This window comes from Cervus elaphus, chromosome 5 (genome assembly GCF_910594005.1).
Source record: "Cervus elaphus chromosome 5, mCerEla1.1, whole genome shotgun sequence".
NCBI classification, from domain to species: domain Eukaryota; kingdom Metazoa; phylum Chordata; class Mammalia; order Artiodactyla; family Cervidae; genus Cervus; species Cervus elaphus.
The window spans coordinates 67,881,902-67,896,750 of record NC_057819.1 but is presented as its reverse complement, the minus strand read 5'-3'; the positions used below and the strand labels follow the sequence as shown (position 1 = coordinate 67,896,750).

General features: G+C 40.8%; 1 protein-coding gene across 5 annotated transcripts in view; it reads left to right on the top strand.

Moving 5' to 3' along the window:
- Window positions 1-275: 275 nt before the first annotated feature.
- Window positions 276-14,849, top strand: part of TLL1 (tolloid like 1) — a 342,701-nt gene continuing 328,127 nt past the window's right edge. For 4 of the 5 annotated variants that reach the window (XM_043902682.1, XM_043902683.1, XM_043902680.1 and 1 more), the window contains exon 1: window positions 276-1,037. In XM_043902682.1, the coding sequence (XP_043758617.1) occupies window positions 869-1,037 (169 nt within the window). In that variant the 5' untranslated portion in view covers window positions 276-868. The remainder of the gene's footprint in view (window positions 1,038-14,849) is intronic. The other variant, XM_043902681.1, reaches the window with a different exon arrangement.

The following is a 14,849-nucleotide window of genomic DNA, read 5'->3' as shown; positions in this document are numbered from 1 at the left end:
TCGGGCTGTACCGAGGCAAAGGCGGCATAGAGGAGACGCAAACTGCTTGTGTTGGGGAGGAAGTGAAGATTTGAGCCAAGTTGTCAGCATCCCTGGCCCACCCCCGGTCTGGCGCTCTCGGCTGGCACGTACATCATCTATTAACTGCTGTTCGTGGACGCAATGCATGATATATTCATTTTTATCTTTAGTAAATTACAAATGGAATTCTCGGCGCGCTCGCGTCTGTCTGCTCCTACAGGGCTACCGAAAGGAGGCGGAGAGGAGGCTGTGGCCCGGATCCTGACCCTGATTGTATGAATAAGTAAGCAGGATGCAAGTGATTGGGTTAGATGCTGTGAAGATTTTTTTTTTTTTTTCCAAGTTAGGAAAAGGGTAAAAAGACAGCCTGGGGGGAAAAGACAAACAGTGCATCCCCAAATCCTCCCACTTTCGCTCTTCTCGCAGTCTTGCTTTGCTGCTTCTGCGGCTTTTAAGGTCTGGCGGCAAAGGAATGTCTGCCCCCCACCCGCGACCGCGGACCCCACTTTCAGCTCAGACGCGCTGATGTGAAGACTGGTCTTGTCCTCCCAGAGCGGCACCGGGTCTAGGTGTGGGGTGCACGCGGGATCTGAGCCCGAGAACCTGAGCCTAGGGCAGCCGAGCCTTTGAGTTGCTGAAAGGACGGCCGCCGGGAGACAGCCTGGCCGCGCGCCCGCCCGGACCCGCTCCCTACCTGCCCCCGCCCGCCACCTCGCCCGCGCCGGGGGACAGGTCGCCCTGCCCTCTCTCCGCCCGGCGGCGCCCCATGTCCCCGGACACCTGAGCGCCCGCCGCGCCAAGGAGCCTTCCGCGGGGACAGGAACCGGTGTCCTTCTTCGAGAGGAAGATGGGGCTGGAGAGGCTTTTTCCGGGGATGCTCGCGTGGCTGGCGGCCACGGGGGTTGTCCTCTGCGCGGAACTGGGGGTCTGCGCTGGCCTCGACTATGACTACACTTTCGGTGGCTACGGAGAGGATGAGGCAGAGGCGCTGGACTACAAGGACCCGTGCAAAGCCGGTGAGTGCCCTCTCGGGGAAGGGCGGCGGGGGCAAGGCTGGCGCTCGGAGGGCGCCGGGTCTCACCTGTCTCCTTCCCAACCCCTCCCGACCCCGAGGGGCCGCGCCGCCCCCGCAGCCGCAGCTCTGCGCCGGCGGGACTGGGTGCGGAGCGCGGTCTCCAAGTTCCGAACCTCCGGTAGTTCCTCCGCCCCACCCCCGCCCCGGCGCGGCGTGACGAGCTGCGGACGCAGCCGCTAGGGCTCCGAGCCCGGCGCCTGCGGCCCTGCGCTCCGCGGGCGGCGCCGCCCTGGTGCCCGGGCGGGCGGGCTTTGAGTCGGGACACCTTCGCCCCCTCTCGGCCATGGTCCTGTGGGCGTTCCGGGCACAGAAGGCATGGGATGCCCTCGAAAGCTCCCGAGCTGGATGGATTTAAGCGCGCATTTGCCCATTTCAGGAAACCTTAAAAACACTTCCAAGTTGCCGTCCCATTCAAGCTTGTTTCTCTCTCCCTCAATCCGGGTCCTGCGGTGGGACGCGGACACTCCGCCCGGCCCTCCTCCCGCAGCCTGAAGTCTGAGACACACGCCTTGTTCCCTGGCCCTGATCTGCTGAGTTGAGGCCGAGGTGACCCGGGGTTGGCGGACCGACCATTCTCTTGCGAGGAAAGTGGTCACGAGGTTGCTGGGCCCGATTCGGTGAAAGTCTGTGAGCAGAAAGCACGTTTTGCCCCATCTCAAGAGGAAGGGGAGGCAAAATCCCCAAAGTAGATTCTGTGCGGGTGGTCTGCATGTGACTCCACACCTCTTTTGACCTCTCTTGAGCTTGAAGTTAAGAAAGATGTACGCAAATGAAGGAAAATGCTGGAGATTCTCTTAATTTGCACCTTTGATGGCACATTGTTCTAACAAGGAGAGTATGTTAATGACAAGCAGTACTTGTGTTCAGGTTATGAGATCTCAGTTCACTCTTCACGTTCTTCTTCAAAACTTGGAGTACCTTAGCAGAAACATGTCAGTCTGGAATTCTGAGTTCTGATTTAATTCAATTTTGCTTATGTTTCCTCGTCACCTTTAACCCTCAGCCTATCCCACCAGAAATTTCCTGGGCCTTCCTTGATGGTTTAGAGGACCAAGACACCTTTCGGCTGTGGTGGATTGCTAGAGGCTGGGCTGCCAGAACTCAGTACTATACATCTCCCTAAACCTACTTTTTATTGAGAAATTTGTTTTGAATAATGTTTGTGACTGGGTGAAAATTGAAAATTTTCTTGATCTAGGTAAGGTAAAAATGAAGTATATTATTTCTGAAACTTGTCTAGGAAAACACCTATTCGCTAATGCTCTGTTGTGTGAAAGATTCAGCCAACTACCAGTATAAGAAAATCAGGGCTTATGATTGGTCTGATTTCAGGAAAATAAATGTAGTTTTCTATACATGTTAAAGTAAAAGCTTATGCTTTTAAAAATCATTAACTTAAAATATGAATATGCTGCTGCTGCTGCTAAGTCGCTTCAGTCGTGTCCAACTCTGTGCGACCCTATAGACGGCAGCCCACCAGGGTCCCCCGTCCCTGGGATTCTCTAGGCAAGAACACTGGAGTGGGTTGCCATTTCCTTCTCCAATGCTTGCATGCATGCTAAGTCGTTTCAGTTGTGTCAAACTCTGTGCGACCCTACGGACAGCAGCCCTTCAGGCTCCTCTGTCCACAGGATTCTCCAGGCAAGACTACTGGAGTGGATTGCCATTTCCTTCTCCAAAATATGAATATAAGACATGTCAAAAGTTAGTTAACTCATTTTCAGAAGTTCCATTGCTTCAGACATAACTTTAGAAATTGCTCAGAAGAGTCTGTGAACCTGTGTTATTTTTGTCTAAAGAGTGTTTGAAGTTTTACAATTTACTTGTACAATGTGTATTGAAACATATCTCAAGCATAAATGTCCATTTTCCTCAGCACATAAACATTCAGGCAAGAAGAAAAAAAAAAACACTTTAAGAGTAATTACTTTTATTTTTTCTTTGCTATTGCTGTTCAGTTGCTAAGTCGTGTCCAACTCTTTGTGACCCCTTGGACTGCAGCATGCCAGATTTCCCTGTTCTTCACTGTCTTCTGGAGTTTGCTCAAACTCATGTCTACTGAATCAATGATGCCATCCAGTCATCTCTTCCTCTGTTGCCCCCTTCTCTTCCTGCCCTCAATCCTGCCCAGCATCAGGGTCTTTTCCAATGAACTGGGCTCTTCGCATCAGGAGCTTCAGCTTCAGCATCACTCCTTCCAATGAATATTCAGGGTTGAGATTGACTGGTTTGAACTCCTTGGAGTCCAAGGGACTCGCAAGAGTCTTCTCCAGCACCACAACTTGAAAGCATCAATTCTTCTATGCTCAGCCTTCTTTATGGTCCAACTCGCACATTTGTACATGACTACTGGAAAAACCATAGCTTCACCTCTACAGACCTTTTTCCGCAAAGTGATGTCTCTGCTTTTTAATACACTCTCTAGGTTTGTCATAGCTTTCCTTTCCAGGAGCAAGTATTTTTAATTTCATGGCTGCAGTCACTGTTTGCAGTGATTTTGGAGCCCAGGAAAATAAAATCTGTCACTGTTTCCACTTTTTCACCATCTATTAGCCATGGAGTGGTAAGACCGGTTGCCATGATCTTAGTTCTTTGAATATTGAGTTTTAGGCCAGCTTTTTCACTCTCTTCTTTCACCCTCAGCAAGAGGCTCTTTAGTTCCTCTTCTTCTTCCATTAGAGTGGTGTCATCTGCATATCTGAGGTTGTTGATTTTTCTCCTGGCAATCTTAATTCCAGTTTGTGAGTTATCCAGCCTGTCTTTTTGCATGATGTACTCTGCATATAAGTTAAATAAGCAGGGTCACAATATACAGCCTTGACATACTCCTGTCCCAATGAACCAATCCATTGTTTCTTTACTAATGGTTTATTTTTGAACAGAGCTGTTGAAGATAAAACAACAATAAAACCAAATTTCAATGGACTATGACTCTAACTTTATGTCTTCCCTATTTTTGTGTACAAGAGCTAAACCTATACATGTGTGCAGTAAAAGAGAAATAAGAATGGTCCAAGTGGAAGACTGAGAAGTACAGCCACAATCTGAGATCACTTTTATAAATGATTACCGTTGCTTTTTTAACTTGGTGAAGTGAAAGGCTTTACTTCACTATCTTGACTAAAGTATAGCAAAATCTTAGTGCCTCCTTTTAGTACTATATAAGAGAAATAAAAGTAATAACAGAGGAAAATTCATAGTACATTGAAATCCCAGTCAAAGAAGACCACTAAAATAAGAAAGATGAAGACAAATATGTGAAAGATAACCAAAAAGCAAGAGGGGATGCTCTCCAGATTCCAGGGTACCTTTGATATACCCTTCCCCAAGAGGTGAGTGGAGGTTATGGCCCACTGAAAAAAAGTGCCCTTCTCTTTAGAAAGAAACAAGGGTCCTAAGTTTCCTGAAACTGTATGGTGGTTTGATGTCATAGTGATAGCATAGCTTTATAGTTTCAGAGCATTTGAGTACCTTATTTCAGCTCAATACAACACTCCAAATGGTGGAATTTGTTAATGCTACCATTACCCAGATAGAAAAACAGATGCTCTGTGAAGTCAAACAATTTATTAAGATTACCCAGAACTTGATTTCAAGCCTCCTGGCTGCAAAGTTCACTTGTTTTAAACAATTACACTCCATTCTTAATTGGCCTTTTGGAGGACTTCCTTGAAATGCAAAGAGTAGAAGTTTATCCAGGTTTATCTGATAAACCTGAGTCTAGACTAGTAGAAATGCATTTGCTTTATCTGATATTAATGAAATGACTAAGAACATAGTTTCACTTTGCTAAATATAGTGAGAATATAAAGTCTTTGAGGACAGCGATCATAACTGATTTTTAATGTTTATCACAGGAATGGATTAACATTGTTAGATATCTGGAAAGTTCTCAATACCTCCTCATATCTATATACTATTAATTGATCTTTATCCCTCATCTACATCTCATTCTAACAAGATCAAGTGTTATCCAAGAAGAAATATTCTTCACTATAACTTGTTAGAGTTGTGCCATTCTTAGTATATTTGTGAAGCAATATAATTTGTATACCTTTCAGAACTCTGATTTAAAGTTCATGAAACTATAGGACAGAAAGGAAGACTTTTGTTAATTTAACTTTGATTTAGAAATACATCTTTGATATACGTAAAAGTAGATAGGGGCTTCCCTGGTGGCTCAGTGGTAAAGAATCTGCCTGCCAATGCAGGAACAACTGGTTTGATCCCTGGATCTAGAAGATCCTCAGGAGAAGTAAATGGCAACACACTCCAGTATTCTTGCCTGGGCAATCCCATAGATAGAGGAGGCTACAGTCCATGGGGTCCCAAAAGGGTTGGACTCGACTTAGGGACTAAATAACAACAGAAGTAGGTAAGTCAGTGTATCACAGCCTCAGATGTATTTGTATAGCCAAATCTATTAGTCCAGAAAATGGATAATTCATCTCTCTATGTAAACAGACACAAAGATGCAGATAATTAAAAAGAATGTCTATCTTGCACATTAAGATGTCAGCACAATACATAGTCTTCTGAATTTGCAATCAGATTTATCTTACTTTCTCTAGTTCAGAAGGGTCCTGAGGGATGCTGGAAAGCTGATACTGCTGGAAGTCATTCTAGAACAGAGACTAAGGTGTCCTGTTTCATGGTTGTACTGTACTAATAGGTGTTAATCTGAGTGTCTGTGAATATCTGTGAAGAGCCTGGGCAAATCTGGGGTGCAAATTAATCTCTCATATTTGTCTAGAGATTACCTGGAAAAGATTACATGAGAAACCAACTCTGTATTCTCTCTCTACCCTCTTCCTTCCTTCCTTCCTCCCTCCCTCCCCTACCGGCTCCATCTCTTCCTCCCTTTTCTCTTTTTGTATTTAAGGAGATGTCAGGAAATCACAGACAATTGAAAATATAATATCTTAAGAGGGAGACTGAAGAAATTAGAATTTTGAATGAGGAGTGGAGGCTGATAAGACTAATTAAGAAGGGTATCTTTATCCACTTAAACAAATGTGAATACTCTGAAAAAAAGAGTTTCCTACCTTTAATTTTCTGAGTAATGGTTTCTTTTTCTTGAAAAAATCCAAGCATGATTAAAGATCAGTGACTTGCAAGGTTGAATTTGTCTTTAGAGTGGCTTGTTTATTAGAAATAAGCTTATGGCATTGTAAAGGGTTATTCTTTTTTGCTTTTCTTCATAACCAGTGTTCTAGTATACTAATTCTAAGGGAAATTTTCATAAATTTATCATCTCTCAGTAAGATCTTATCACTTTTTTGGCTCTCAGTATTATACTTTCCAGCTTCCTTGGCAGCCTCCTAAGTATGGCATTTTAGAATTTGATGTTCAACTCTATGCCTACTTTAGTCCATGATAATATTAAATATATAAACATGTGTTTATTGCTTGGCATCACTTTAGGTGGCCAAACTCTCATGTTAAAAATGCATTTTATAGAGCTGCTTCTCTTAAACAGTCTCTTCTGTTTTACTTTTCATTCCTCGGGTCTTGATTTTTTTTTCTCCTCCTGCCTCTGTTGCCCACTCAGAAATGATCAAAATACAGTGTTTGCAAAAGGGATGGGTAAGAATTCTGTACAGTTGAATTCTATTCATCCTTTACCAATAGTAGTTCTTTAGCCCTTGTCCTGAGGGCCACACTGATTTTTTTTTTTTCCTCTTTTTTCTTTTGGTCCACCAATGGCAGTTACTGATACTAGTTAGGAATAAGATAGATTGTTTTTTCTTAAATATGTCCTCTCAGACTAATACAGCTCTAAAGCTCCTTTTTGTTTGCTTTTTACAGTCTCCTGAGGTCTTCCCACTTTTTATCTCTGAAGAGGGTAGTGTGCTTTGCAAATTTAAATTTTAACTAGCATCCATTCTGTGAGGTAGCGTGTGTAACAGTTCGTGGAACCTTATGGTTTCCATTCAAGTGGATGCTCTTTGAGGCTTCCTTTCTCTGTTCGGGCCTCCTTAGCCCATAGTGGAATATTTAAAAGTGTGTAAGGTCCATAACTTTTACTCTTGCCCTCATAGTGGCCCATTTTTCTACAAATGTCTACTATGTACCGTATATAATTTCTTCTACAGAAACCATATAACCCTCCTTGTATATGTATGACTCCTATTTTGTATGTTGTAGTGACTTTCCCTGATTTGAAGTTTAGACCACTTTGCCTGTGACTCCAGCACCGTCCTTGCGCTGTGAGGGTGTGGGTCACGCTGAACCCGCAGGGCTCCGAGTCAGCGCGTGCGCCGGACAGACTGAGCCCGTAAGTGCTGCTAGCACTCAGGGGGGGTAGTGTCAAATGCTAGTGAGTTACTGTCATTAATATAATGCTTTTTCTTTTTAGACTATTACCTGTTGTTTCTAATAGCATATCAGCACATATGCTTAAAATGTTTAAAACTAGGACCTTCCCTAAGCTTTTCTAAGAGTACTTAGAAAAGATAGAAGCAAATAATCCATTTAAAATGCAACCTTGCACATCCTGCTGGGACCATTCTGGGGAGGTGGAGGAAGGGGATTGTTCTCCCCCAACTGTAGGGACACTCTCTCCTGCCACAGCGTTTTCAGCCCACCAGATAGGCCTGGGCTCAGGTGCCTGGCAAGATTCCTGGGGATGTGACATCTCCTATACTAGGGGAATTTTGAGGATTCTTACACTTCTTTCACATTCCAAGATATGGAATTAATTAATTGTGGACTTATCATTCCTAAATTAAGGAGAGAGAGTCCTCTCCCCAACCCTGGACACAATAGAGTGATTTAGCAATGTGACTTCAGTGGTTTATTTCCTTTAGTTATCTATTAAAAAATGATATGAGAGGAACATTTAAAAAAATACAGTGTCAAAGCTATGGAATGAATTGCATAAAATGTGTTCTTTCTCAGAAATCAGAAACAGGTCTCGTTGCTTCTTTATTTAGTTCTTGTTATCATTAGCCCTGAAAATGGGATATTCGCTACTAAATTTTGAGATATTGTGAGCTGGCTAATGGAATACTTGTTTTGTCAGTTCCTTACAAAATGCATGCTAATCCTGTCAAGCTACATTTGTATTAAGAAGTGTGGTAAATTAAGTGTTAATTGATATCCAGAAAGTGAGGCAATGAAGTGTTTGTCTTAATCAGCTCTTCTCATGAAATTTACATTTATAGTTTAACCTAAAACATTTGTCATTGACCATATTAAAAAATAAAAATAAAAACTTCTCAAATGGCAATAGTTCTAAAAAGTTGAAACCATGATGATCAGAAGTGCTTCCAAGTATAGTATTTTTTTCAAAACAAAATCTAATTTTATGTATTAATATGCTACTAAAGCATTCATCTTAATGTTTAAAAATGACATTTCAACAATTTCTAACACACTGCCCCATTTTACAAGTCAGGGAATTATGGGGGTGGAGACACAAACCTTATATTTACTATCAGCATCTGGTGTCTTCTGTGTTGATGAGCTACCTATGTTTAGTTTGTGTGGTGGGTGAGGAAAAGGTAGAATAGTTTTTGTATTCCTTACATCCTCACTTATGTTAAATTGTCAGCACTTGGATTGTGTGCCACAGGAGCAACTCAAGCGGACCCTGGTTTGGCAGCTGTTATGAGCAAGCTCAGAGTTCTCCTTGGCCGTGAATGGATTTGGAATGTTTATTAATCAGCTTTGGAATTACCTTGACATCAGTTCATTGGACTGACTATTCTGAAAGGATGGAGCTCCATCCCTCTTCCCATGATCTATCTGACCTAAGTGCCTCTAGTTGAAGTTTATAGTTTGTGTTTTGCACTCAGGTTATTGTGTTAATAAGTATCTTTCATTGCTTAAAAGTTAAACCTTTAAGATACCCCAGGGAAGAACATCAAACATAACTAGAAAAGAGCCAGATGGAGAAATTGCTAGAGAATAAATCCTTGGACCGTATTATACCTCACATATCTAGGAATTGCCTTCATGACTCATGTCAAAGTAACACAGCTCATATTTTTACATTGTAAAATGTCTCTTCTCTTCACCATATCCCTATCAATTAACATGATTGTTAACCCTTTTGGACACATGAAGAAATTGAAACACAGAAGGATCCAGTGGCTGGGCTGTCATCCCAGTTGATAAATAGTGGTAACTTGACCCTAGGTTTGGTATTTGATGCTTTTCCTCTTATGAATCCCCTTCCCTGGCTCTCCCGTCAGCACAAATGTATTAAGACTGACAATTGAAATGATGGTATTTGTGTCATGGTCGTTTATCCATGGTCATTTTTTTTCAGTGAGAATACATCTTGCCTTCAACATTCTTGCATTTGATAAGCCACATACTATACTGTCAAAGTCAGGCCAATACTTTCAGTTGCGTGGAGTATTGGACAGATGCTACTCCCTTTCAAGAGAGTATTTTCTAAGTATAGAGTCACAAATGAAATACTCCAACTATGTAAAAGACAAATGAAAATGAATACAACTAATTCTAATAGAGATATATTTGAGTGCAAAGTATTGTAGGGGAGAAACTGCTATATGTTGCCCCAAGTATATAAATTGTGACAGCAGGCTTTCCATGTAGTTTAGGGGAGGAGTTGGATTTGAGTAGAATTCAGTTATTACTGTCTGGTTCTTGGCACAGGACCTGCATTTTGTGTGGTACTATTAAATTGTTTCACACTTTAGATTGTTCTCTGAGTATTCATTGAACTCTTGCTTATGAGCCCATAAAGAATGTGAAGAACATCCTTTCAAATGCAGGCTGTTCAGGAAAGTGGTTTACAGTGTACTTTATGTATATAAACGATGTGTGAATGCTTTTGAGAAAACAAATATGCTGTGAGAAAGTACTTTATCTTTTCAAACCCAACTTGGCTAAAAGTCCTCAGGTCAAAAACCTGAAAGCTTTGAAGGCTCATAGGGTTAACTAAACGTGAAACTCCAGTCTGGTTTCCTAAGAGTAGGAAGTCAGTCACATTCAAAATACATACTATGTGTAATATTGACTATATCATAATTCTTAGGAGAAAACAGATTGCTGTTAGCAAATTATCATGTTTTCTAGGAAGATTTTCTGCTTGTACCTTTTCTCTAACAAAGGAGTAAGAACAACACTGATAAAACTTTTTCTAAACCTAAGAATGAGGGGAAGTTTTCCTTTCATGTTTATTTTTTAGTCCCAAGAGAAGAATGGAGTGTGGCCCGCAGGCAGTCATCAAGGGAAGAATAATTGGGATTTGCCATCTGGAATGGGTAACAGAAGTAATGACCTAAAAATCAAGGGCGTCATGTTGCAGTATGTTTCTATGGGCAAAAAGACTGTGAGCAGTTTACTAGGGGTAAAAGGGAGCAAGAGTTAAATACAGAAAGAAGATACTGATTATAGACCAAATATCCAGTGTGTTGCAGGATTTAAATGTTTACAAAAAGAAAAGATTTCTAGGGTATGTGAGGGTGGGATGGAGCATCTTAAACAAAACCATATGCGTCATAAACAAGTGTCCCCTAATACCCCTGTTTCTGTATTGAATGGTACCTGCAGCTTGGTGTGCTATAATAGCATGTGCTCTGTCACACAGTAATAGTCAGAGTTTGAACCTAGGATTCTGGATTCCATGTGTTGCCATGATGCTTCTTCCTTTTCCTTCTATCTCTTCTTCTAACTCTTCCATTCCTACTCTTTCTTCTTCTTCTTTTGGTATGAGTACATTTTTTCAACTTGGGGCTAGCTTCAAAAATTATATTCTTTAAAAGACTTCAGGGCAGCCAGAATAGTGCATCTATTAAAAACTTGGACTTTGGAGTGACATGGACGAGAATTCTGATATTGTACCCACCACATAGTAACTGTGTGTGGCTTTTGGCAAGTTATTTAGCAGCTTTATGTTTCAGTTTTCTGATCTATAAAATGGGAATGACATTATAATTCTCATGGTAAGAATTAAATGAATGTGAAGTGAAAACCACTCTGGAACATAGTAAACTGTGTAATTTTTATTCATAGTAGCATAAATATGTAGGAGGAGAGAATTTTTTTAAAAAATTGCAGCTGCAGATGTGTAATAAGACAATCTTTATAAAAAACATTTGTGGGATAAAGTTCTTTTTTCTTGTCATATATGAAAAATGTATTCATATCTCAAGTCCTCTAAACTTAAAATTGAGAGGTTAATACCCCACACAGACATTTTTCTTTGGTAAGGTATCAGAGATAAGCAATAGAAATATCTTTCATGCTTTGTTCTCCTGGCTATTTGCTCAGATGCTTAAAACACTCAATATGTTGATAATTTTAAATTCATTTTGCCTAATGTGTGAATAGAATCCTGGCTGTAGAGTCCTTCAGTAATTTCTGGTTCAGGTTTCATTTGTCATGTGAATTAACTTAAAGAGCTTACATACTCACAACCCTATGTTTACACAGAACTAAGTTTACAGATGGTTCTAAGCTACAAATATTCATAAATTCACCAAAAGTTTATTGAACAGTTACTGTGAATGCATATGGAAATACGAAAAATGATTCAATGACTCACTGACCTAGTGTAGTCTTAACTTTATCATTTGTAAGTAAATGATAGTTAATGTATAGTTTTTTTATGTATATTAATCATATGTTTGTATGTCAAAGTTATTTTAATTTACCATTTGAAAATGGATACTATTGTAAATTGTGATAATCAGAATATATATTCTTGTAAATTTTTCCTGGAATTTTCTTTACTCATGATATATGAAGAATAAAGCTTTGTGGAAAGCATAACAACTTTTAAGTAGCTTGCAGACTTTGTTATTTTCCAGTGTGCTGGGATGGAATATAAGCTATTAAGTTGGTACCAAAGAGACATGGGTTTGATCCCTGGGCCGGGAAAATCCCCTGGAGTAGGGCACGGCAACCCACTCCAGGGTTCTTGCCTGGAGAATCCTATGGACAGGGGAGCCTAGTGGGCTACAGTCCATAGGATCACACAGAGTCGAGCACATCTGAAGTGACTTAGCACAACACACACAGCACAAAAATAATTGCGGTTTCAGACCATGAATTTTAAATCATTCTATCCAAGTTCAAATAAGCAAACAAACAAACAAACAAAAAAAAAAGAGCCTTCTTGATGAAAGTGAAAGAGGAGAGTGAAAAGTTGGCTTGAAACTCTACATTCAAAAAACTAAGATCATGTCATCCAGTCCCATCACTTCATGGAAAATAGATGGGAAAACAATGGAAACAGCGAGAGACTTTATTTTTCTGGGCTCCAAAATCACTGCAGATGGTGATTGCAACCATGAAATTAAAAGACGCTTGCTCCTTGGAAGAAAAGCTATGACCAACCTAGACGTCATATTAAAAAGCAGAGACATTACTCTGCTGACAAAGCTCTGTCTAGTCAAAGCTATGGTTTTTCCATGGTCATGTATGGATGTGAGAGTTGGATGCCAAAGAATTGATGCTTTTGAACTGTGGTGTTGGAGAAGATTCTTGAGAGTCCCTTGGACTGCAAGGAGATCCAATCAGTCAATTCTAAAGGAAATCAGTCCTGAATATTCATTGGAAGGACTGCTGCTGAAGCTGAAACTCCAATACTTTAGTCACCTGATGTGAAGAACTGAATCACTGGAAAAATCCCATGATGCTGGGAAAGACTGAAGGCAGGAAGAGAAGGGGACACCAGAGGATTAGATGGTTGGATGGCATCACTGACTTGATGGACATGGGTTTGAGCAAGTTCCTGGAGTTGGTAATGGACAGGGAAGCTTGGTGTGCTGCAGTCAATGGGGTCGCAAAGAGTCAGACATGACTGAGTGACTGAACTGAACTGATGCTCAAACACATCTTTATTAATTGAAATAGAAACAATTACAAATCAACACATTTTTTGCCAATGAGAAATGTGTTTGTTTATTCCTGTAGCATAAAAATCCATGCTTCAGGATTTGACAAACTCTTGGAAGTCATGTTCTGCCTCCTGCTGGTTGTGGAAGCTTTTTACCTGCAGAAAGTTGTCAAGATGCTTGACAAAGTGATATTCAGTTGGTGAGAGGTCAGGTGAATATGGCGGATGAGGCAAAACTTCGTAGCACAATTTGTTCAACTTTGGAAGCATTGGTTGTAAAACGTCTGATCAGTTGTTATGGAGAAGAATTGGGCTCATTCTGTTGACCAATGCCAGCTTCAGGCATTGCAGTTTTTGGTGCGTCTCGACTTGCTGTTCATACTTCTCAGATGTAATGGTCTCACCAGGATTCAGAAAGCTGTAGTGGGTCAGGGGGCAGCAGACCACCAACCAGTAACCATGACCTTTTTTTGGTGCAAGTTTGGTTTTGGGAAGTGCTTTGGAGCTTCTTTACCATCTAATCCACCAGGGAAGCAGAGAAAATTAAAACAAACAAACAAACAAAACATAGTCGCTCAGTCATGTCCAACTCTATGCAGCCCCGTGGTCTGTAGTCTGCCAGGCTCCTCTGTCTGTGGAATTCTCCAGGCAAGAATACTGGAATGGGTAGCCATTCCCTTCTCCAGGAATCTTCCTGACCCAGGGCTTCCTGACCAGAGTTTGATCCTTGGGTTGGGAAGATCCCCTGAAGAAGAGAATGGTCACCCACTCCAGTATTCTTGCCTGGAGAATTCTACAGACAGAGGAGCCTGGCTGTCTACAGTCCATGGTGACAAAGAGTCAGACAAAACTGAGTGACTAGCACACTTTAGAGTTTCTTCTTGGTCCAACCCCTGAGATGGTCATCACTGGTGGTCGTATAAAATCCACTTTTTGTCACACATCACAATCAGATTGAGAAATGGTTTGTTGTTATTGCATTAAATAAGAGAATAGGACATTTCAAAACGACAGTTTTTTGATTTGTGGTAAGCTCATGAGGCAACCACTTATCGAGCTTCTTCACCTTTCCAAGTTGCTTCAAATGCAGTATGATCATAGAATAGTCAATGTTGCATTCTTCTGCAACTTCTCAAGTAGTTGTAAGAAGATCAGCTTTGATGATTGCTCTCAATTGGTCATTGTCAATTTTGAATGGCCAACTATTAAGCTCCTTATCCTCAAGGGTCTCATCTTCTTTGCTGAACTTCTTGAACCACCACTGCACTGTACGTTCATTAGCAGTTCCTGGGCCAAATGTGTTGTTGATGTTGTGAGTTGTCTTCATTGCTTTATGATCTGTTTTGAATTTGAATAAAAAAATTGCTTGAATTTTCTTTTTGCCTAACATCATTTCTACAGTCTAATATAAACATAAAATAAATAGCAAATAATAAGCCATTAGCAGAAAAACGTAAAGTGAGAAATGCACATTAAAATGATGTATAACATAACCACATTTAAGACTATATCCTGCCATCAAGTAGGAAAATTCAACAATGTAAAACCACAATTACTTTTACACCAACCTAATATTATTAGGAAGCAATCATGCTTTTCATTTACTCTTTTCTCAAATATCTTGATTTAGGATTTTCAACTTTTTTTGGTCATATTTTCTCACATTAGCTACCAGAGTACATTTCTCTCCCCCACACTATATCCTTATTCTTAAATACATTGAAAGGTATGTTGTTAACTTTGTTTACAAATTAGGAGAAGCAAAAACAAATGATAAAATAGATAACATAAATACATAGTCTTTTTACACTATTCTACTGTGATTTCAAAAAGCAAACGTAAGTTTTACTTTCCTCTCTTAATTATATGTGGGTGATGGTATGGCAATTGGAAAACAAATGGACTGGTAGACAAGAAATGTAATTTCTATTATTG